Source organism: Phragmites australis, chromosome 6 (genome assembly GCF_958298935.1).
Source record: "Phragmites australis chromosome 6, lpPhrAust1.1, whole genome shotgun sequence".
Lineage (NCBI taxonomy): Eukaryota > Viridiplantae > Streptophyta > Magnoliopsida > Poales > Poaceae > Phragmites > Phragmites australis.
The window spans coordinates 22,622,383-22,644,663 of record NC_084926.1 but is presented as its reverse complement, the minus strand read 5'-3'; the positions used below and the strand labels follow the sequence as shown (position 1 = coordinate 22,644,663).

At 44.3% G+C, this 22,281-nt stretch overlaps 2 protein-coding genes across 2 annotated transcripts; both read left to right on the top strand.

Annotated features, from left to right (window-relative positions):
• The first annotated feature begins 5,607 nt into the window (after positions 1-5,607).
• Positions 5,608-8,640, top strand: LOC133922129 (small ribosomal subunit protein eS8-like). Its single transcript, XM_062367322.1, has 5 exons — positions 5,608-5,721; positions 5,826-5,898; positions 6,495-6,828; positions 7,835-8,010; positions 8,321-8,640. The coding sequence occupies exons 1-5, from the start codon at positions 5,718-5,720 to the stop codon at positions 8,397-8,399; spliced, it is 666 nt and encodes a 221-aa protein (XP_062223306.1). The 5' UTR covers positions 5,608-5,717; the 3' UTR covers positions 8,400-8,640.
• Positions 8,641-11,534: 2,894 nt separating this feature from the next.
• Positions 11,535-14,508, top strand: LOC133920551 (fatty acyl-CoA reductase 2, chloroplastic-like). Its single transcript, XM_062365161.1, has 8 exons — positions 11,535-11,927; positions 12,035-12,138; positions 12,229-12,428; positions 12,516-12,616; positions 12,745-12,961; positions 13,073-13,234; positions 13,402-13,483; positions 13,781-14,508. The coding sequence occupies exons 1-8, from the start codon at positions 11,603-11,605 to the stop codon at positions 14,426-14,428; spliced, it is 1,839 nt and encodes a 612-aa protein (XP_062221145.1). The 5' UTR covers positions 11,535-11,602; the 3' UTR covers positions 14,429-14,508.
• Positions 14,509-22,281: the final 7,773 nt, after the last annotated feature.

Below are 22,281 nucleotides of genomic sequence, written 5' to 3'. Positions count from 1 at the left end.
CTATACATGCGCCTAAGTGTCTACTTTTTGCACGCATGCATCACGTCAACATGCCCAAGTAATTACCATTCATACGCACGCCAAAGCTTGTAACTTTACACGTGCATTGTATCGTACAGTCAAAATGTTTATGTGCATGCATAACCGCGCGAGTCCTTCGCATCACACGCCGAAGTATTTACTCTTTGTACGCGTGCAAGGTATTATTATATTGAAGTATCCACGCTCCGCAAGCAAGCATGACATCAATGCATATGTTCGTTTTTACATATGCATGGCGTGGAAGCGCCGAAGCATCTATTTTATATAAAGATAGGAGGTAAGAGTGTCTGCTCATGTTCCAAATATCAAACAATCATTTGGATCATAAATAAGATAGGGGTTAAGTGTGTCTGTCCTGCTCCGAAGGTCTCAAACAATCCTTTAGATCATAAACAAGACGGGAGCTAAGAGTACAGCCTCACACCAAAGTCAAAATAAATCTTCGAAAAGAAAAAAAATCGAGGTGTTGCTTGTCCTCGCTAGAGACAATGCACCTCTGCAGAAAGAAAAAGTTGAGGCACCAAATACTTACACTTTCCATGTATTGCACTGAATACATCAAAATTTCCATATGCACGTGTCGAAGTTTTATATTTTCTGCACACATGCATTATATAATGCATTGAAGTATTTATTCTTCGTGTGCATACGCCAAAGCATGCGTCAATTATTATGCTAGCTGGCATGCAATACATGAGCACACCAAAGCGCTTGTTCTTTATATGGGCAAAAGTATTTATTAATACTCCAAATTATATACTCTTCGCACATGTGCATGGACCGCTACCGAAGAATTAACTCTTCGTCATGCAAAAATCATTCTCCATATGACGAAGAGTTTATCCTCAATGCATGGTGTTAGCGTTCCGAAGGGTCAACGTGTTTTTGTCTCCGAGAAAGATACGAAGCACCTCTTGTCCTGCAGGACAAAAAGCTGAAGTGCCACTGGTCCTTAGGTGCTGGCAGCGCACCAATCGGCTTAAAAGGCAGACAAAGCCCCACAAAAGAGAACTGAGGTGTCGCGTAGCTGTAGGTAAAAGCAACACACCACTCAGACCTCAAGCAGTAAGTCTTAAAAGGGACACGACCCTTTGCGCTCTGTACAACCGAAGGTCCCTTCATACATGGTACATTTCCGACCACCTTCATCGACAATGGCTATTGCTTCGGCTATGTTGGCACCTTTGCCTTCGATGCCAACCAGAGGGAGTTGGTTACTTCAACATCGACTCAGATGTCGTCATCACCTTCGACTTTCGCTATGTTGATGAGACTCCAGATAGAGTCGTCGTCACCTTCACCTTCAACATCGACCCGGAGGGGTTCGTTGTGGCCTTCAACTTTGGTATCGACTCAGGTGTTGTCATCGCTTTTGACTTCAGCTACGTCGACAAGACTCTAGATGAAGTCGTTGTCGCCTTTGCCTACATCAACGCCGACTCAGGCGGGGGTCGTCATTGTCTTCGACCCTGACATCGACTCAAAGAGTCGTACTCGCCTTCGGCTTTGGCCGCGACAACTTTGCCTTCGTCGACTTTGACTGTGTCGACAAAGGGGCTTCGGCCGCTCTGACTTTGCATACTTGCATTACGTATACACCAAGCTATTTATTCTTCGCTTGTTACCAAAGCAGCTATTTTTTTTTGTTTTGTGCTCTCACATCGCATATGCGCCGAAGCACTTACACTTTTGAATATGCATATGGACCTTTCTGCGTGAATATTCATTACTTATATACATATTTGATCCTTCTTCGTAAGAGTATTTCTTACTCGGACGCAATTTCTAACCCTTCATTTAAGGGAATCTATTTCATCACATACATCTGCTAACCCTTCACTTGAGGGACTTCACTTCCCGTTTGTGCATTTTTGCCCTTCGTATAATGTAATATATTGTTATACGTGAAAATAATTACTCTTTGCATGTTTGTGTTACATCCATGCATCGAAGCACCTGTTTTTTAACCTTTGCTTATACATATGCATGTTTTACCCTCCTCATGAGGGAGTTTCTAACTCATATGCAGCTTCCTATCCTTCGCTTTAACTGCATATGTAACTGCATTGTTGCACCGAATGATTTCTCCCTCAGACGTTGCATTTGCGTGCCAAAGTGTTTTTTTCCTGCACACTTGCATAAACGAATACTTCGCTCATGTACAAGCCTCATATATATCTTCGTATGAACATCATTTCTCATTGCGACGAAGTGCATACTCTTCATGTGTGCATAGCATCATTACTCAAGAGTACATACACTCCACACGTTTACCATCGCATAAGTGCACCAAAATATTCATTCTTCACGTATGCTTATTTTTCGCATGCTCGCGTGACATATGCATTAAAACATTTATTCTCTGCATAATTGTTGAAGTACTTACCTTCTTTGCGTTTGCATTACCTTCATGTATCGAAGCACTTGTTCTTCACATATACCGGAAGCATTTACCCTTCACTATATCATTTATTTTTATGCTAGACGAGGCGCCACCCCCTTCCCCCTCCTCCCTCCGAAAGCAAGGCAACCTTTGCCCTCCAACGTAAATTTAACCTTTGAAAAGTCGAGGTTGCCTAACATTGCACCCTTGCAAGACGAATCGAAGTGTTGCTAGACCTATATGAGGCAATGCACCTTCGCAGAAAAGAAGTCGAGATGACAAGTATTTATACTTTGCATGCATTGCATTACATCGATGGACCAGAATATCTACTCTATTTGCGTCTAACGAAGCCCTTACTTTTTTACATCCATCATATGAATTCATCGAAGGGTTCTATTCTTCATGTCCATACATGATATCCATGTGCCGAAGCGCGAGTGGCAAATTGAGATTATCTGTCATGTATCAAAATATTTACGATCATCTGTCATACACGCATCAAAGTAACTACACTTCGCACACAAGAATAGCTTCAATGCATCGAAACACTTTAGTCAAAATTGCACTTGGCCTCATAATAGAGGCAGTCATCTTCGCAGGAAGATGAAAGTCGAAGTGCTACTGATCCTCGGGCAAAGACAACGCACCAATCAACTTAAAGAGCAGGCTATGGCTCGCAAGATGTAGAATTTTGGTGTCACTTGGCATGAGTAAAGGCAACACATCACTCGAATCTCAAACTATAAGTCTTAAGCAAACACGACACTTCGGGCGTGTATGGTGCATCGACTTTGAAGCCGAAGGTTCATTCGTGTATGGTGCATCGCCAACCACTATTATCGACAACAGCCACGACTTTGCCTTCTTTGAATTCGACATTGACTGAGGGAGTCACCTTTGCCTCTGGCTTTGCCTACATCGATGTCGACCCAGAAGGGAGTCATCGTCACCTGCAACCCTAACATCAACTCAAAGAGTCGTACTCGCTTTCAGCTTCGCCAAACAACTTCACCTTTGTTGACTTTGACTACGTTGACATAGGGGCTTTGGCCGCGACAACTTCGCCTTTGTCGATTCTGACTACGTCGATCAGAGGGGCTATGGCCACGATGACTTTTCCTTCGTTGACTTTGACTACATCGATAGAGGGGATTCAACCACGATAACTTTGCCTTTGACTTTGACTACGTCAACATAGGGGCTTCAACCGTGACAACTTCGCCTTTGTCGACTCCGACTACGTCGACCAGAGGGGCTATGGCCATGACGACTTCACCTTTGTTGACTCTGACTATGTCGACCAGAAGGGCTTCAGAAGCAACGACTTCGCCTTTGTTGACTACAACTACGTCGACAAGAGGGGCTTCAACTGTGATGACTACGACTACATCATCTAGAGGGACTTCGACCACAGTAACGTAGCCTTTGTCAACCTCAACCACGTCGACCACTCGGAAGTAGATGCCGACCACTACTCCATCCGTGACGACTTCACCTACATCAACTACGTGGCATCCTTCACCACTCACGGACACTGGCCAAGAGGGGCTACGGAGGGCACCTAGGTTAAAATTCTGACCTGGGTTCTAAGAGTTTTGCCGACGCACATGAGCGAAGACATGAAGATATCATTGACTTCGACGAGCCTCAGCAGCAGGCTTCAACCTCTGCTACGTTGACTACGTTGAAGTCGCGCCTTAGGCTACGGAGGGAGACGTACCTTCACCAAACACCAAAGTCCTTAGCCTTCACCGAAGGCCCCTTCGCTGAACAAGATGAAGTATAGTTATAAGAGTGTATCTAACTCTAGTAGTCATGTAAAGAATAAGTCTAGGCCCTTTCCTAGTTGTAGCGGTTTGCCCCGCTATCCCATCAGAGCTTACAGCTGAACGACTACTGTTGGGGGAAAGACACAGATCTAGAAAAAGCCCATGTAACAAAGCAGCTTATGTAAAGACTCAATAGCTTTCTTGTAATATGTGTACCCCACCAAGAGCTGGAAAGAAAAGTTTACCTCTCCTACCCCACTTATATAAAAAAAACCTAAGAGATCAAGAGCAAAGGAGGCTCAATCCCTTATCTCCATTCTCCTCTCTTTGTCTGGATAAACCCCTTTGGTTATCGTGGATGACAGTTGTTCCAACATAAAGTTTAATTTCAGTGTGCTAACATGCGAAAAAAGTGTATACATAAGATAATATGCAAAAGTACTAAAAAAGATAAGAAAAAACCATATTTTGGCCTATTTGTATATATCACGGTAAAATATTGCCACACCTAGAAAAAACGCAACTGACAAATTGCTTGCCGCTCCACCATGGGTTGAGTAGCAAGAAAACGCTGGTGCCAACAAATCATTTTCTTGCCTCGCCACCCACGGCACCACTAAAAGTTAGAAATTTAGTACCCAAGGGTTTACTTTTAAGCATTTTTAGTTTGAAAAGGTTTTGAAAGCAAAATAATCCAGATAATTGTGGACGAAATAACTACTAATACAGTAATTAATACTTCAATGCTGCCTTTGTCAAGCCCAGCTTAGCTAGAAAAGCCTGTTTGTGCGAAATTTCTATTTCACCGACACCCGCAACTTCGGAAGTCACAGCCCACCCGACAACCCAAGCGCGACCCACTCAGAATTAGAGTTAAGGGTTCGGGGGTGGTGGCCCAAGTCAACGGGCCTAGAGGAGGTTCGGGGGCGGCCGCAGGCTAGACGAAGGTGGCGGGGGGGGGGGGGGGAGTCGACTGAGACTGGGCGGCGAGGGCACAGTCGGCAGGGCGCTGGTGAGCGATGCTGACAGCGGGGTGTGAAAGTAATAGTTTGGTAATATCGGATTAGCGTGGCGGATCTGACGATAGGGAGCTGCTGGAGATGGTGGAAGAGGGTAGAGCGGAGGTAAAGGATTGTCAGGGGTGAGGAAGAAGAAAGGACGGATGACAGGGAGCACGTCCAGGAGGCGACGTGAATTAGCACGCCCCTTGTTTGGGCCGCGTGCACTCTTTCGGTTCCCACCACGCGCTACATAGGAGAATTGTGGTCCAAATGGGATGGCGACCTTCGTGGGCCGAATCAAAGTGCGTACGGCCACCCATTCCAGCCACGTGCTACCCACAGCGCGGCCCAACAAGGGCTCATCCATCGCGGCCGTCCGATCCGACCGGAGCCACTGAACCCTAGCCTGCCGATCAACCTATATAAGGAAACCCCGAAGCTCCCGTACGAGGCTGAGCAAGCGGCGGCGCAGCACAGCAGGAGGACAGGAGGGGAGCCGGCGCCGCCGTCGCTGCCACCATGGGTAAGTTCCCTCCGACCCCGTCAGCAACCGCCACCGCGTACGCTGCTGTTTCCGTTTCTGGTCGGTCGCTGATGGCTTCCGCTGGCGCGGTGTGTTCCTCGCAGGTATCTCTCGTGATTCCATGCACAAGCGCCGCGCCACCGGCGGCAAGCAGAAGGCGTGGAGGAAGAAGCGAAAGTGAGTGCTCGGCTAACCTCCACATCTCTCGATCTCGCTCTACCTCAGATTCGTAGGATGGATTCTTTGTTTCTCCGTATTTTACTCACTATCCGTCGAGACCATAAGAAATTCTAGTTTTAGTAAAAAGATTTGAACAGTACGCGGTTGACACATGTTGCCGAGACCTGGAACAACTGCTTAGTTGGTTTCCCTGTAATTTAGGAATAGATTCTATGCCTATTAATCTTGATCGTTTGGTGAAATTTGCTATTGTAATTTGTCTGGTTGCGGTGTACCATATTATTAATTACAGAATAGGCACAACTTATGCACTTTCTTGTTTTTTCCACAATCATTTGGTTTTATAGTACCTGTTGGCATACGACTGAAAAGTGATATATTTAGAGTACCGACATGATTTAGATTTTCTTTACATATGTTTGGACTCATAATAGCTTGTTTATCTAGTTTAGTGCCACCCTTGGTTTATGCTGTATCATGGAGCTCAACATTTTAGATAATTTTTGTCAATGTTGTTGAGGGAAGTTTCGTTTGCCATAATTCAAACTTGATTCCTTTAGATGATGGTTTACCTTTTCTCATTTGTCATGAAGGTATGAGCTTGGCCGTCAGCCTGCTAACACCAAACTCTCCAGCAACAAGACAGTAAGGAGGGTGCGTGTCCGTGGAGGTAATGTGAAATGGAGGGCCCTTCGCCTTGATACTGGCAACTACTCATGGGGAAGTGAGGTTGTGACCCGCAAGACCCGTATCCTTGATGTGGTCTACAACGCATCCAACAATGAGCTTGTGAGGACTCAGACCCTTGTGAAGAGTGCCATCGTGCAAGTTGATGCTGCCCCCTTCAAGCAGTGGTACCTCACGCACTATGGAGTGGACATCGGTAGGAAGAAGAAAACCCCTTCTGCCAAGAAGGAGGGTGCTGAGGTATTTGGCTTTCTGATGTATAGTATGCCCGGTGTTACCTGGACACGGACACGGGTGTTGGAATCCACTAGAATTTGGGTGTTCGATTCGGCAAAGAAAATTTGGACACGTGAAATATAACTTGGAATCACGGTGTTGGAAAATGACTTGGATTTTGGGTGTCCGATTTGGCAAAAAAATTGGACACGGGTGTCCATGTAACACTGGGTATGCCTTGCCTGTTATATATATTGGAGTAGGTTAAATTTTCGTCCTTGCATTTCTCTTGATTTCAACTCACTTAAGCAAGGTGTGTTTTGAAAAATCAAATTAAAGCTATTAAGACTGATGAAGTAACTCTTTCACATTTGTATATGAATCTTGTTTTAGTTCGTACAGTCTGACTAATTCATTTGGCTACATATTAGCTGGTCTTGTTTCCAACTTTTTATATACACTTTACCTGTTCTTTCTTATGCACATGTAGTCAGTTAAATATGTATCTTCTGTAAATAAATTAGGTTAGTGTGACAACTTATGTTTTCTTTAGCAATGTACTTTCTTGAGATTAGATATCTCCATTTTAGTTACAGCATTCTTGCATTTTAGTTTATTGTTATTGCTAATGTTTTCCTTGAATATTGTGTCTGTTACTTAATGGTTTGGCTACATTTTATATCCCAGTTTGTTGAAAACTGAAATTTTCTCTTGGTTTTTAATTGCCTTATGTTGTTGGAAAGGTCTTAATACTCTTTAATGTTAACAAGCTTTTCTATGTTATTTTCTTGCATGTTTTACATGTTAATATTCTTTAAATGAAGTGTGATGGAATTAGCTGACTTTTGTTTTTGCATTGTTGGATTGTGGAAATCCTTAAGATATACCCTGTAGCGAAGCCCTAATACTAATCTAGACAACTGTTCAGATGTAATCTTAGCATAATTTTAAATATCCTATTTATGAAAGGTAATTACTGTTTTCATGGCATGTGTTTCTCATGCATTTAATCTTTTATTGTTATGTACAGGGTCAGGAGGGTGAAGCGGCCACTGAGGAGACCAAGAAAAGCAACCATGTCCAAAGGAAACTTGAGAAGCGTCAACAGGGACGCACGCTTGACCCCCATATTGAAGAACAATTTGGAAGTGGAAGGCTGTTGGCTTGCATTGCTTCCCGCCCTGGGCAGTGTGGACGTGCTGATGGGTAAGGAAGTCTTATATTTGCTAGCCTTTGTGAATGCCAAAAGGCAACAAAAAAATATCTGAATATGGCATCTTTGGGTCTGTTTTGTTTTTGGTTTGGTTTCAAATCCTGAGGACGTGAACTAAATTTTGAAAATTCCAAAGTGTGTATTCTTTAGAATAAAAAATCTGCTTAGAGCGTGGAGCCCTATTTCCGAAATGTCAACTGTCCATGGAGGACGTGTGATGGCAATGCAATTACACAACAAAGAAAAAAATACATGTCGATGTTTCTATACTTTAGTTTGAACTTTGGTCATTCCTCGTTGCAGCTACATCCTTGAGGGGAAAGAGCTGGAGTTCTACATGAAGAAGCTGCAGAGGAAGAAGGGCAAGGGCGCCGCAGCTTAGAGTGCTAGTCTTCTGAATCTGTTGGTTCTGAACCAGAAGGATTGCCCTTCCTTGTTACTTGGATACTGTTAGTTTTTTTTTGTCTGAGATTCTATATTATGTTTTCAGACTAATGATCGTCTCTTTTTGTCCCGGAAATGAAGTCTAGCTCAACTACTTGAGAATGTTCCAGTTTCCTGGATGATAGATTAATGTGTACTTCTGCCGATTAGTTCATAATTTTGACAGCTATTTCCCATGATGTCCCCAGATGCTTTCCAAGTGTTGAGTTGATTTCAGTTGCTCATTCGATAGTTTGGTGTACCACCTTCATTTTTAGGCTTTTGGATCCCTATGATCTGCCAGTGTTGCTGCACTGTTCTTTACATTGCTTCTATTCTAAAGGAATGCATTCGGTGTATGTATTCCAAGCAGTAGCATACCCACGTATTAGGGTCTATTTGGAGAAGCAAGCAAGAATTTAGACAGGATTTTTGTAGGAATTCAAGTGCAAAACATGGGGGAAACAGCAAAAATAACCGTTATGATTAACAGGTTTTTACTCGTGTTAGAGTTTCTCCAAATTTTGCATGGAATTTAGTTTAGCAGTTCATCTCAACAGAAATTTTCTCTCGATTCCAATGAATTCATCAATTTTGTCTTTTTTCAAAAAGGCCCCTCGCGTTATACGCCCGAAGGATAGGGAATGTTGCGGCAGATGCGAGCTGAGATCTCCTTTCTCGCTCTGTATCGCAATGGATTGTGTCCACCCGTAAGTGGAATGAAAATGGACAAGATAAATTCTGTTTCGATCTGTTTTTTATATTTTATTATCCGTTTTTTATTTTGTTTTTGAGAAAAAATGTGAAAATAAAAACGATTATGTTGTTTTTTTTTTTTGACCGTTTTTGGATTTTTCATTTTAAATTTAGAATTTCCTAATTTTCTAATTGAGATCAAATTTCATAAATCACAATATAGCCTAAATGCTAAGCCCGGTTGGCCAGTCTAAATATAACATCTATCTCAAAGTTTAACCATATCCTAATAATCTAGTCTCAGTCGGTTGCTGATCTACCGATGTTGTTCAAGCTCTTGCATCACTTCCAATTCTAGTTTTTGTGTGATTGTATATTATGTCAAGTACTCAAGTTACGATATGGTAGTTATTTTTCAGTTGAAATTTATGTCATTACGTGGTTCATCTTGTGTATGATATAAATTATTTTTGTTGGTGTGAATTAGGTCCTGTTTGTTTCCACTTAAGATTATAATAAGCTAGCTTATTTGTGCAAAGTGGAAACAAACAAACAGATTATTTGTCCAGATTATTATAAGCTGAAGTTCAGATTATAATAATCTCATAAGCTGTGGAGGAGAAGCTTATTTCAGCTTATTTCGACTTTTTACTATACTACTCATTGAATTTAGAGAAAATTACCCACCAATACCACTCCTCTCACCTCACACCCGAATCCCCCGCTCCCTATTGAGGGTATTGCAGACTTTTGCCAACAATCCAGACTCTAATAATCCAAGTTGTCAAACAGCTCACAGCTTATTTTCCTCCAGCTTATCATAATCTAGCTTATTATAATCCGTCATCTATAAGCTGCTTATTATAATCTTAAGTGGAAACAAACAGGGCCTTAATTATGTATCGCACCGATGCTTGAAATCATTATTCTACGGATCGGTGTTCTCATTTTAAATTATTGGTTCCTGACTGATACTCGTATATTTATGTTTGGATTGGTTCATTTTTTATATCCCGATATTCCCGAGTTCATACCCGTTTTCGACTTTCTCGTTTTTAATTTCGTTTTTGAGAGAAAATATGAAAATAAAAACGGTTAGAGAATTTTCCTGACTATTCCTGTTCGTTTTCATCTCTACCCGCAAGGCACAGGTGTTCTTGTCTCACCTTTCGCACAAGGAAGAAAGCGAAGAAAGATGTCTATGTGTTTGCTAGGCGCAAGTCTTGGACGAATTCGTGATTTTCCGTCTGCCCAGAGAGAATGATTTGAGCTTATATCCTCCACGATCATGGCTGGTTTTAAGAGAAGGTAGTGATCAGCCATCAAGTGAATTTGGAGTTGGACGGTAGATCATATGAGAAACGGTGGAAGACTCTACACTCAGGGAGCCGTTACCTGAGAGTTTACAGGGCCCAACCCAAGCGACATGCCTAGAGCCAACTGCCAAGGCCACTCCAAATGTATGTTGGCAAGTATTATTTCAGGCTCCCTAGAGTTCAGTTCATGAAAACTCAAAACTTTTCACATGACCGTGTGAATGCCCCGGAGCTGGCGAGTTTAGAGGGAGAGGTTAAGGTTTGGTGTTTCAAGGTTCACCGATAACCCCGGGAGTTAGAGTGAGGCTAGGGTGGTAGTGGGCTTTAGCCAGGCAGCGGCAGCGGCATCGCAGACGGTGGAAGGGTTTGACGGTGGGGGCGACAAAAATAGAGTGATTAGTATGGTGGTGGGCGCAAATTTGACGGCAGGGGAGGCGCTAGAGACGAAGGCGGGCAGGCGGGGTGAGGGAACAAGAAATGTGACACGATTAGGAATAGAGCGCAATGGTTTGGCTAAAAGTAGAAGAAATAATCCGATGTGTTGAATGGAGATCAGACGGACGACATTGATTCATCGAAGAAAAGGAAAATTTCAGGCGGTTGAAATATAGCATGTACCAAGTTCAATCTACTATTTTGAGCCGAAAAGTCAAATTTGATGGCACTAGGAACCTCCCCTGCAGCATCCACCAAGTTCTGGTCAGTTTTTCTATGTACTATGCATCTATGATGAATCAGCATCCATAAGTTAAGGTGCTCATTGTTTAGATGGAAAACCGTTTGCCATAAGTTATTCAATGGGACTAGCGCTTATCACCGTTACAGACGGATAGGCTTATCAAGTCCAAGCCGGTGGCCGGTCGAGCAAACTACGGTAACGGAGCCAACGGGAAAAGAAGTCCAAGCAAACACCGGCAACGGAACCAATGGGAAAATTAAGAAGTCCAGGCAAACAATAGGAACCAGGTACAGTTGTTAGTCCGGTCCACGCGACTGCACAACGTACCCTCTCTCTCCTCATCCCGCTCTATAAATTGCTTGTCCGGCTTGTTCCATGGTGCATCACCTACTCGCATTGCGTACCGAGCATCGCGATCTTGTACTCTGCCCTTGCACCTGACCCGTACCTTACTACTCCTTGGCGTCGGCCATGGAAAGCTCGTGCGTGAACCTCTCCGGCCGCGCTGTCGTCGCTGCCAAGCGCACACCGAGTTTCGGCGTCAGCATCAAGAGAGGCCGTGCTCATGGTGGGAGAGGCGTGCTTCTTCCGTTGTCGTTGAGGAAGCACAGCAACGGTAGTGTGGCGTGCAGTTCCGGTGGTGGGTCAAGGCCGTCGACCTTCCCGGTGCACGGCGGGGATTCGGGAGCCCGTCCGGCGTCGGCGGCGGATAAAGTTGGTGGCGGGATTGGGATCGCAGAATTCCTGGGGGGCAAGAACTTTCTCATCACCGGCGGAACTGGATTCCTGGCGAAAGGTGATATGTACCTGCCTTCCTCTCTACCTTTCTTGGCCACAGTATCCCAATCTTAGTTCTCCGTTCCAACATTGTACCTGTCTTTCTTTGCTGTTCTTCTGCGTCAGTTCTTATCGAGAAGATTTTGAGGACAAATCCTGATGTCGGTAAGATATATGTAATGATCAAGGCCAAGGACAGTGAAGCAGCGTTGAAGAGGCTGCAAAATGAGGTAAGGTATTTGTCGCTTCTGCATGCATGCATGGCGTGTCTTATTTGCTGTTCATGCAGATGACCATGGTTTTTTTCATGCGATGTGCAGGTAGTAGACACAGAGTTGTTCAGGTGCTTGCGGAAAATCCACGGGAAAGACTACCACAACTTTGTAGCAAGAAAGCTGGTTCCTGTCAATGGCGATGTCAGGGAGGCCAACCTCGGCATTACCACCGAGCTCGCCGACGAGATCGCTGAGGAAGTGGATATCATCGTGAACTCGGCCGGGAATACGAATTTCCGCGAGAGGCTCGTGCTTCCATACCAGTATACCACTACTAAGGTGGCGCTTCATTCACCCCGTGATCACCGAAAATTCTGCACTCTTGGTTGCAGGTACGATGTTGCAATGGACATCAACACCCTGGGGCCGTTCCGGATCATGAGTTTCGCGCAGCGGTTCCGAAGGCTCAAGCTGTTCCTGCATGTGTCAACAGGTCAGAGTGCCAAATAGAATATTGATCTTGCAGTGAAACTTGTATTATTTCGTACGTAATTTCGAAAGCTTTATAAGCATCATCGGGTCTATATATATGTTTGCATGCATGCGGTGTTTGCCGAGCAGCGTATGTGAATGGGCAGAGGCAAGGCGTGGTGCTGGAGAAGCCGTTTCGCTTGGGAGACACCATAGCAAAAGAATTAGGATCCTCACACTCTTCAGAACATAAGAACGGCGCCGTGTTGGATATTGAGGCAGAGATCAAACTGGCCTTTGGCGCCAGAAGACACTCTGATGATTCTGCTTCTTTTTCTCAAGAAATGAAAGATCTAGGCCTGGAGAGGTACAGTATACGGACTTGTTATTACTTCCTCTGGTCAATCTAAAGATGCAGTACTGCAACGTCACACATCCGTGACGACGATTGATCTGTGCTGTTTGTCGTCACTTGTAGGGCAAAACTCCATGGCTGGCAAGATACTTATGTGTTCACCAAGGCTATGGGGGAGATGGTCATCAACTGCATGCGAGGAGAGATACCGGTGGTCACAATCAGGCCGAGCGTCATCGAGAGCACCGTGATGGACCCCTTCCCAGGTTGGATACAAGGCAACAGGTCAGTGGCCATATCTTCCGTTCCGTGTGCAGTTCTCGTCCACTTATAGCTTGTTTTGTTTGAGGAGTTGCGATGGTGACGGATCGATTCCTCAAACACAACACCTACCCTTGATGGATTAGCTTGATCATTAACCCATGATATGTCCTTTTGGCAAACGAACCCAGGATGGTGGATCCCGTTATCATCAACTACGGCAAAGGCCTGATGACTAGCTTCCTTGGCGACCCTGACTGCATTTTTGATGTGGTAAGCAGCTGCTGAATAGATCTCCCGCACGAACATGCTGGTCCAGTAAGACCATGCACCAGTGCCAGTTGCGTTGTCGTCCAACTAACGGCGATCGTTGGTACTAGGATTCAAGGGAAATATTGATAAACTCGGTTTATCGGTCTATTGGTGTATCCTGGTAGAAAAAAAATATAATGTTAAGCAATATTTTATTTCAATTTTGTTTAAATTTTATCAGATATATTTAGTATTTTAGAAAAAAAGTGTTTACCGCTTTGATAAATTTTATTAACTGATAATGTTATCCTTGCTAAGATTCCGGTGGACATGGTGGTGAACGCGACGCTGGCGTCTATGGCGAAGCACGGCAGGGCGCGGGGGCCGGCGGCAGGGATGCATGTGTACCAGGTGTCGTCGTCGGCGAACCCGCTACCGTTCCGCGACCTGTTCCGGTTCTTCTTCCAGCACTTCACGCGGTGGCCGTTGATCGACGCGGCGGGGCAGCCCATCCTGGTGCAGCCGATGCGGTTTTGCGACAGCATGGAGCAGTACGTAAGCCACGTGGAGACGAACACGCTGCTGCGGAGCGTCAGGCGGGCGGCGTCCTCCGAGCGCCTCCGGCTGCGGGCGCGCGACCTCCGCGCCAAGGCGGTCGAGCAGATCATCCACCTCGGCCGCATCTACGAGCCCTACACCTTCTACGGCGGCAGGTTCGACAGCGTCAACACGGAGGCGCTCCTCGCGGAGATGTCGGCGGAGGAGAGGGCGACGTTCCACTTGGACGTGCAGAGCATGGACTGGATGGACTACTTCACCGACGTGCACATCCCGGGGCTCAAGAAACACGTCATGAAGGGCACGAGGGTCGCCGTGAAACCGCTGCTCCCCGACGCCTCCCTGTGTGGAACCAAACAAGCCGGGCCGGCCCTAACGTCCGGTGGACCTGTGGCAGTCGATAAATGAGAAATCATCGATTTAAACATATACAATATCCTCCGATTGCAATTTTTTTAAGAATGGGTGGCATGAGATCTCTCAAATTTATTAGATAGGAATAAAAAGAGGTAAAAAATAGAAAAGAAGTTCATGGCACGGCTAAGCAACCATGCACCCAACCGACAAACATCCACGCGAAAGCAAAGGAAAAAGGCAAAATGAGGTACTATTGCCTAAACATGGCCATTGAAAACTCGCTGAGTTTGTCCTTATCTTGTGCGCTAGCTTAAGAGATGTTAGACTAGTGCCTCGGAAGATCCTAGTGTTCTTCTTATTCCATATGTTCCACCAAAATAGGAGCACAGATCTATTGAACTTGTCCTAAAATTGGTTATCAATATTCTTTATTGCCGCACGCCACCATCCATGAGAAGTGCTCTACAAAAACTATTTCTAGAGGCGGATGGTAACTCGTTTTTACAGGCGTTTAGCGTACCCGTCTGTGATCGAGGGCCTGTAGAAATGAACGATTTCCAAATGAAAAAATTAAAATGATTATTTGGACCTCTAAATGACTTCAAATGAAAAAAAAATTCAACTAAAAAGTTGTAGATCTCGTCGAGGGCTGCAATTTTTATATAGACTTTGTCCTCATCAGACTTTGTATAAAAAGTTATGAATTTTCTAAGATAAGTTGTCACCTATTTTTACAGACGGTTACTTATGTGAACTGGCTGTAATAATTGATGCTCATTTCTACAGCGGTTAATTAGGTGAACCGCCTGTGAAAATAGGTGACAGTTTATCTTAAAAAATTCATAACTTTTTCATACGAAGTTGGATGGGGATAAACTTTATATGAAAATTGTAGCCCTCGACAAAATCTACAACTTTGTAGTTGAAATGTTTTTCATTTGAAGTCATTTAGATGTCCCAATAATCATTTGAAACTTAAAATGATTATTTGGACCTCTAAATAACTTCAAATAAAAAAATGTGAAGGTTCACATAAATGACCAAAAAAAATTCACTGACGAGATCTACAACCTTTATATAGAGTTTTTCCTCATCCGACTTAATATGAAAAATTTATGAATTTTTTAATGGATGGTCATTTCTAGAGGCGGTTCATATAAGGAACCGTCTGTAGAAATAACTATTTTCACAGACGGTTCACATAAGAAACTATCAGTGAAAATTTATTTTCACAGGCGGTCCGTAACCGCATGAGACCCTCGCCAATTGTTCAGACGGTTTTTCAAATGAACCGTCTGTAAAAAAGTACCTTAGGTGTCTCAAAAAATAGTTTTTGTAGTAGTGACGGAAAATTTCAAAAGTGGCAAGTTGTTTACATGCAGCCAGGCAGATAGATGGCACCAAACCTCGCGTGTGAAGACAAAAACCTTTCACAGATGTGTGGGGGTTTCTAGCTCTTGATCACAAAATTTGCATGTTTGGTCATGAGGCCATCCTCTTTTTGCTAGGTTGTCTGCTATTAAGATCTTTTGTTGCAGTAGGACTCATGCAAACATTTTGCTTTTTGGTTATGATTTCGCTTTCCAGCCCGCTGTCATGTTATGTTTCATCGTTGTTCCATGGAATTGAATCTTGTATGCGCTACTTGCCGTGTAATGCCCATTTGTAGTCCATTGTTATCTGATTTCATTAGGTTGCTCTTCTGTGAGGTGCATTTGGTGTATCAATTCCCACATTGTGATGTAGGATAGTTCCTCATCCGTTGAGATATCACCAATATATGATAACCAATGGTGATCATGTAACCCTCGATTCACCTTAAAGTTCTTTCTACTCAATTTTTTGAAGATCAACGGTGCAATGTTTCTCGGAGCCCGCCCTTGAACCCAGCTCGAGTGCTAGAAATCGGCCTTTTTCCTGTTTCTCACTGTAATTTCTATGGACTCATTGAACAGTGCCCGATCAGCTTGAACACACGGAAGAGACAAGCCTTTCCATGGGCGATTTTCATCTTGCCAATCAAACCAAAGCCAACGAACGCACAAAACACACACAAATCTTTGTAAGTCAGTGATGCCAAGTCCTCCCCTCTCTTCTAGTTTTGTAAATATCAGCCAACTCACCAGGCAATGGCCTCCACAAACTCTGTCTGGCTCCTCCCCCTCCAAAGGAAGCTGCGACGTATGCGATCGATCTTCTTTTGCAGCCATTTTTGCAACAGCAGAACAATAAGGTGAAAAGTTACCTACAAGGAAAGAACAGCCTTGACCAATGTCTCGCGACCCGCCAAAGAGAAAAGTTTTCTTTGGCATCCCGGCAATTTGTTTCCAATCTTATCTATAAGTGGCTGAACATCTACCCTCCGAAGGCATTGTGTATGAAGTGGCAATCCTAGGTATTTGCTGGGGAAATGCCCCACCATTCCATGGAATCCCACCAAAGCCTCATCAAGGTCTAGTTCATTGTAATAGATAGGGTAGATTTCCGTTTTTTTTTTGGTAGGTTTCTTACTAGGCCGCTTACTAGGCCGGAACATTTGTTGAAGGCATCCAAAATTAGTTGTAGGTCATTCAAGTCGTTTCTGTCTGGGGAGGCGAAAATGGCCGCGTCATCAGACCACCGAAGGTTTGCCGCTCTGGATGTTTGTACGGGCATATAGATTGGTTTGAGGATGTTTGTATGGGCTACTTCTGTGATGATTCTTTGAAGGAAATCGATTGCTAGGATGAAATGCATGGGTAAGGTGGATCACCTTGTTGTAGCCCTCTGGCATGTCGGAACTGAGGTCCTGGGATCCCATTTAAGATGATCCTGGAAGAGGAGGTCGCAAGCAAAGCTGAAATTGAATTTCTCCATCTCTGTCAGAACCACATTGCCTTTAGCACTTTGATCAAATACGGCCAATTTACTTAATCAAAAGCTTCGAAAATATCTAGCTTTGTGAAAAGAGCTGCTTGTTTCAATCTGTGTAGCGCCTTACTACATTCTGGATATACAAGAAGTTACCATGTACGCAACAACTCCTTATGAAGGCACTTTGGCTCATCGGCAGCAGTTCATTGAGGCGAGGTGCTAATCTGTTGGCTAACACCTTTGTGATAAATTTTTATAGACAGTTGATCAGACTAATTGGTCTATAATCAGCCACCGAAAGAGCTCAATCCTTCTTGGGAAGTAGCACTATATTTGCTTCATTGATGAGGCTTAGCTTGTCTGAACCCAAGCTGTGAAAAACATTAAGCACTTTAAAGAGGTCTCCTTTAATGATTTCCCAGCATTTTTTCAAAAACATTCCGATGAACTCATCTGGGCCGAGGGCCTTTTCCAAATGCATGCCTTTGATGGTGGAGTGTAATTCCTCTTCGTCGAATGTGGATTCTAAATCCGACAAGTCTTGTTGTTTATAGTTGAGAGCATCCTAGTCTATGGCTAATTCTCTTCTTTTACTTGCACCCAATAGTTGAGAAAAAAATTTGTACAGCATGGCCTCTTTTTGCTCGTGGGTCGTTGCAACCCCCTCTTCAGAGGTTATGATTGCAATGAACTTCTTTCTTCTTTTGCCGTTTGCTTTGATGTGAAAAACCTCATGTTTGCATCTGACTTTTTAATCATTGTCATTCGTGAATGTTCTCTAGCGCGTGCTTTCTCCATTGCGGTGAGTCTATTTTTCCTTTGAGCCATTATCTGAGGTTTCTTTCCTCCTCCGAAAGCGATTGTGATTCCTACACGATGCCTAGTCTATGAATAACTTCTCGTGCATTATTTGCACGCACCTTTAAGTCTCCAATGTTCAGTTTTTTCCAAAGATTGATTGCCTTTGCGGTTCGGTTTAGCTTGACATGCATGCGGACAATGGCGCCAAACACTAGCACTAGCTGCTGCCACGCCCCTAAAACCGTATCTCTAAAACCCGGTAGCCTAACCCAAAATGATTCTAATCTGAAGCATGTGTACCGGTGAACGAGGGTCTCACTGCTGAGGTATAGCGGACTATGGTCTGAGTCACTAGACCAGAGAGCTAAGAGATATGTTGTTGGCAAAAGCAAATCCCAATCTGATGAACAAAAGAAACGATCAATTCTTTTCATGGTGGGGTTTCCTGATCATTGCTCCAGGTGAATCTACACCCATTGAGTTTTAGTTGTTTTAGACCCATGTCATCGATTGCTTTCCTAAATGTTCTTATGATGTGTAGGTTTAGGCAATTATTGTTCTTTTCTTGTGCCTGGTAAATGAGATTAAAATCACCATTAAGTAACCACTCAGGCTTCATGAGAGGCTGGAGAGAAACCATCTCGTCCAAAAAAAGTATCTTGTCCTTGTCGCTCTGCGGTCCATACACAGTGCTTAAAGACCAAGTTCTATTATCTGCTAACATCATGATAGTGGCTGACAGGGTATGTTCGGTGGCTTGAGAGTCTGACACAGTGAAAAACATTTCATCACATGATAGCAAGACACCACCACTTACGCCATTTGCATTTAGAGTAATGAAGTTTATGGTAAATTTTGGCTCAAGAGTCTCAAAGACTAGCACATTAGACCACTGTTGGATCACATGCATCAGACCACTGTTGGATCTTTGTTTCTTGAAAACAAATTATTGTAGCTCTAGTCGACATCACCAGATTTCTGATGCTTGATCTTTTGGCTGGGAGTTTAGTCCCCTAATGTTCCAACATAACACAAAAGCGTTATGTTGTGACATGGAATCAAAGAGGTACAACTAGAGTTGATACCGAAGCAGAAACAAATTTTTGGCATAAGTGACCGGCCCTAAAACTCATCCACCACACCTAGATGGGCTGGCTGAAAGTTTGGTCTTCTGCTGGAGCGAGAAGTTTTCTCTGGGCACTGATAACACAAACAAGGGCCCAGCGGCCCCACAGACCCTCGACACCCAATATCCCACAACTGGTGTGAGTTAAGGAGTTCCAAGCAGAAGCACTTGACATACAGACACTGAAGCATAACGATTGCATTAGCATAAGACACAACATGGGTAACAAAAAGCTACGGCTGCGAACGACTGGATGGCTTCTCATGTCGATCATGGCAGTATGTCTTGAACTCCCGGTTGCGGTGCGGGCATGATCCTCCTCGTTGCTTTCTTGTTCTTGTGTCAGGAGTCTCCTTTGTCGACCAGCATTGTGATCACTTCAATGGTAGCCTTGGAAAGTGGCTGGTCAAAATGCTCATCGTGGATATCTTCAGTTGTAGCGTTATCTACTGGCACAAAGTGGTCTACAAGTTGAAGGTTGGGTCCCTCCTCTTGCACAATGGCCTCAGCAACAAGACCCGCCATCAGCGATTCCACCTATGCCCATCGCATGGCCTCTGGTTCTAGGATGACGCCGTTGGGGCAACCGACGGGCACTCCAAAAGTAGGGTCGGTGGCATAAAATCTGCATGCTTGTGTGCAGTAACGAATTTAAGGAACATAGGGTCAGAAAGGTTCATTTTGGAGAAAGATGAACCGTTGCAAGCCCCACCTTGCAGCAAGCTAGACGTGGTGATTTGTACAGCGCGTCGATGCCCCTCCATTGTCTGGCCTGCCTGTGTGATGAGTGGCGCATGCTTAAGCTCTGCCTGCATCCAACTCATCGCCTTTGTGGTTGGGATGTACTTCGACGAAGGGGCCCTAGGGCTCTCCATTTATGGGCTGGTGACTGAGGCAATGAATACATTCAAAATAGTTACATGTGTAAAGTGTTTAGTGCTACATGATGTAACATGAGTGTTATGTCCTCCTTCTCCTGCGCCTTCCACTTCAATGACCAACTGGTGTGATGTTGCATGGTCGCCGGTGTTGGAGAGTAGACTGGCGATGGTGCCATCGGGCTTGCCAGTGTAGGAGTTTGTTCATAGCCATCAGGTTCGCCTGCGATCAACTGGTTAGTAGCGAATTCAGTGAGCATGGAATCGGAGTATGTGGGCAGAGTCAGCACGGATGCATCCAATTGCAATTGTAAGTTGTTTAGTATATGGACACCACCTCCACGACCGTTGCTGCTCTGCTGTCAAGACTTGCGGTGCCAGATTCTGAATTTTTGAAGGATTTTGTGTATTTTAGAGAATTGATAATAGATGTGGACAGAAGATTAAGGTTCTTCGATAGATAAGAGTACACCTAAGAACAACTAAGGGAAATCATTTCGTCACCGGCTCTTTTCTTATATACGATCTCAAGTTATATAGGCCACAAGTCCTTAGCAAGGTTTTAATGGAATTGAACTACGTCACAGGGTAATTGTGCAATCAACCAGTTGGTCCAGAAAATGTGCAATGAGAGTGACATGCATACACTTTGCAGAATGGCCTGTGTGTGTCAGGTCCCCGTTGACGTCCGGCAAGAGATGTTCTCCGGCTTCATTTCACGTTTAGACGTGTCCGGTGTGGACCTGGTTGGCCCGTTAGCGCGAGATATTGTAACTTCACCGTTGGCCTATTTGCTAGGTTAAATACCCGTGAGATGTAATAGGAAGACAAGCTGGAACCTGACTCTGTTCTCCATCCGAGAAAATATCCATCTTCTCCACCACAACTCATGCTGCTTTCCCTTTCCCACTCTGTCTCTACTGATCCAAGCTCCATCCGTCGGGACCGTAACAATTGCTATCAAAGCCTTCTGCCATTGTCACCTTGGCACCACCGAAGAAGCCGTCAAAGTTTATAGCGCAGATGGTGACCACGATAGATGGGCTGGCGAAGCAGTTTCAGAGCTTCGAGCTGATGCTGCAACAAGCCATGGACAAACTCAATGGCATCGAGACTTGGCGTTCCACGGCTGACACGTCGCTAAGCGCCTTGCTGACAAAATCAAAGGAAGCGGCCGTTCGCATTCATAATCTAGAGTCGCTGCTCCACCCTTCCACTATGTCAGCGCCAGTGACTGAAATGACTCCGCTGAAGTCGGGGCGCCCATCTAAGTCGACCTCAGAGCGGCCCCATGGGCACTGTATCGACTCATCAAACCGGAATGTTGGCCTTGGAATCCTTGGGATCCTATAGGGATCGATGATATTCTAAGAGATAATGAATTAGGACATCTAAAACTAATCGGTTCCAAAAACTTCACATGATAAAGCTATATAAATTCCTATCTAAATATGTTCTAGGTTCATCTAGTGTGTCTATTCTACCGTTTATAAAGGTTTGTAACCTATAGTCAATCCTAGCAAACTACTCTGTGAAGGTAAATATAATGATATACTGCAACTATGTAAATACAGAAACGTAAAGATGGTAGAGAGAGCAAACTCGGCATAAGAGATTTGTATCTCGTGGTATCGATAACATAAACGCCATCCCTAATCAGCGTTGAAGTAGCCACCTAGGCTATAGCTCACAGACAACACCCGATCACAACCCTTGAACCACTTAGGCCTCAAGTAGGTTGAGCCACCAAGACACCAAGGCAAGGCCTTACCATAAGTCTCTCTTTTGATCACTTACCGCAGTCTTCACTTCAGAGCTTGAGCGACCAAGGACAGGGTCTCCGCATCCCCATACAAGAGTCTTGTCGTCGCTCCACACCAAGTTGGAGGGTCAACAAGTATGAGCCACTGAGACTCACGATGCCGGTGAGTCACTAAGACTCTAAGGTATCGGCGTACCACTTGGTACAATGTAGGATCACTTCTTGATCCCCTCTCTAAGTAGCGATATCTAGCAACAAGTCTCTCTAAGCCTATTAGCACTAATCACTCCCTAATCTTATGCTTAATTACATTAGATGATCACTTTTAATATTTTGGTGTCTTAGATATCTTCTCAAGTGTCTATGAGCTTTCCTGGAATATATCCTCAGGAGGATTAAAAGAGGATATTCATTATGCAATAGCTTTTCATCACCCAAAAACCATGGATACTTCTTCTGCACTCGCCTTGTTGCAGGAGGACCT